The sequence below is a fragment of the Sesamum indicum genome, linkage group LG8, assembly GCF_000512975.1.
Source record: "Sesamum indicum cultivar Zhongzhi No. 13 linkage group LG8, S_indicum_v1.0, whole genome shotgun sequence".
Lineage (NCBI taxonomy): Eukaryota > Viridiplantae > Streptophyta > Magnoliopsida > Lamiales > Pedaliaceae > Sesamum > Sesamum indicum.
Window position 1 is genome coordinate 21,203,438 of NC_026152.1, and position 2,070 is coordinate 21,205,507.

The 2,070-nt window shown below is 35.8% G+C and overlaps 1 protein-coding gene across 1 annotated transcript in view; it reads right to left on the minus strand.

The window, feature by feature from the left end:
* LOC105169821 (serine/threonine-protein kinase STY46) overlaps window positions 1–2,070 on the minus strand; it is a gene marked incomplete in the record, with an annotated part of 8,069 nt that overhangs the window by 1,177 nt on the left and 4,822 nt on the right. Inside the window, 6 exon segments of the mRNA XM_011090353.2 lie at window positions 230–325; window positions 559–734; window positions 850–923; window positions 1,290–1,397; window positions 1,477–1,652; window positions 2,050–2,070. Coding sequence (XP_011088655.1) covers window positions 230–325; window positions 559–734; window positions 850–923; window positions 1,290–1,397; window positions 1,477–1,652; window positions 2,050–2,070 — 651 coding nt within the window.

The window sequence follows — 2,070 nt, forward strand, 5'->3', positions numbered from 1 at the left end:
AAATATTTCTTTTTTTTTTTCCTATAAAAATTCAGAAATGGGACATATAGTACTGAGAGTCAAGCTACCAGCTTAACAGAAATTTTAGAATAGTCCGGCAATGCTAAAATTATCTCAAAAGGAAAATGCAAGACAAAAAATTCACAAAATTCAATATATATATATATATATATATATTTAAAAAAGGCAATAAGTCTTCCTAACTTCTAGTTGATACACATGACCATACCTCAGGGGCCATCCACCTATATGTCCCAGTTTCAGCTGTCATTACACCTGTTTGTGCTTTCACTCTGGCCACCCCAAAATCAGCCACCTTAACAACCTGAAAATAAGGAGCTTTCAGATCTTCCAAACAACCCAAAGCTACAAGAGTTGATTTTAGAAGAATACACGGCACATGGGAATTAAGAAAACATCACCAAAACCCAAACTAGAATACACATACTTGATACCAAGTTTTACTCATTGTGTGGATGAATTTACAATGTGATAAGTCAGGAGACTCTAGAAGTAAAACCAGAGACATCAACTAAGAATCACAAACTTGATGCTTACTTCGTTCTCATCCATTAATAAATTGGCGGCCTTCAAATCCCTGTGAATAATATTGTTTTGATGCAAATAGTTCATGCCCTTTGATACATCAATCCCTACTTTGAGTAAAGCTGGAAGCTTGAAAGTACCCTTTTGCTTGTGTAGATAGTCATAAACACTCCCTCCGGACATGTATTCTGCAATAAACAAACAGGAAAATGCAAATTTGCTGAGACAGCAAAAGGAAAAAGACTATTTTTCTAAGCCTAAACTCTATGTTTTTTAAGCCATCGGTGGTTTGTTGATGCACACCTGTCACTATACACAAGTTCGGAGGACGGGTGCAAGCCCCTATGAACTGCACAACGTTTTTGTGTCGGACTTTTCTGCAGAGTAGCATATACTGATCAATAATAAAGGGAGAGAACTGTGAAACAACAAGATAATTCAGAACCCATTCCTCCCATACTCATGAGCGAACTTTAACCTAGTTGTCAGTATATAACAGGAAAACATAGCAAAAACTAGTGGAACTAAACCCAGTAAACTCAAGTGATGTGCACTGAACAAATATGGGCATGAAAAAGAGTAAGAACAGAACACTTATCAGTGAGATATCTAACAAGCAACAGATGCAGTACCCAAAGTTCGAAAAGATTGATAGAGGGCAGGCATTTGAAAAATACTACAGTAGGGCCCAAGTTGATGTATAGGATGGCAATCAATATGACTATGAATATACTCGGACAAACCTCATTATATAGACTTCTTGAGCAAACTCCTTCTGTAGTTCAGTATTCAAGCGTTCTGTCTTGAGAATTTTAATTGCTACTTCCTGACTGCGGTATGTACCTTTGTATCTGCAGAAACAAAGTTTATTGAGTAAATGGAACACTCTACTACAAGGTACACTTAAAAAATAATACTCGTCGTACTTACAGATCACCATAAGATCCTGATGCAATTTTGGACTCAAATTTCAAGAATTGCGGATCAATTTCCCAGACATCAGTACCATCATTAGGTATTGTCAGATGATTAGATTCACGTTTAGTCTCAATCTGCTCATGTTCACTTAGAGGAGCTAAAGAATGTGGACCTGGCCAAGAATTTTTCTGCATTTGAATGAAATAATCATTTTATTAGTAGAACTATTGAAAAATCATGTACATCTAATATTCAAGATCAAGGACCATCACACTGAAGTTTCCAGAAGTTTCTACTTTAACTAGTAGCATCAGAGCGTTATATATAACAGTACATATCAAATACAAGTATTTAGGGGTAAGAAAGTCAGTAGAAAATAAAATAACAATTTGGACATAGCCAACAAGTACAATCATTAAGCAATAGTCACAGAAATACACACAGGCCTGTTAACATAGACCATGTGGAAAAACTAGTAACATGTCCGAGGTAGTCCCAATCACAAAAGTATAGGAGTGGGGAAACAGCCTAGATCATTCTATAAAAAATGGAAAAAATTATCACACAAGTATAGCAGCAAAGTACCTCAATCTTCAAAACTTCTTT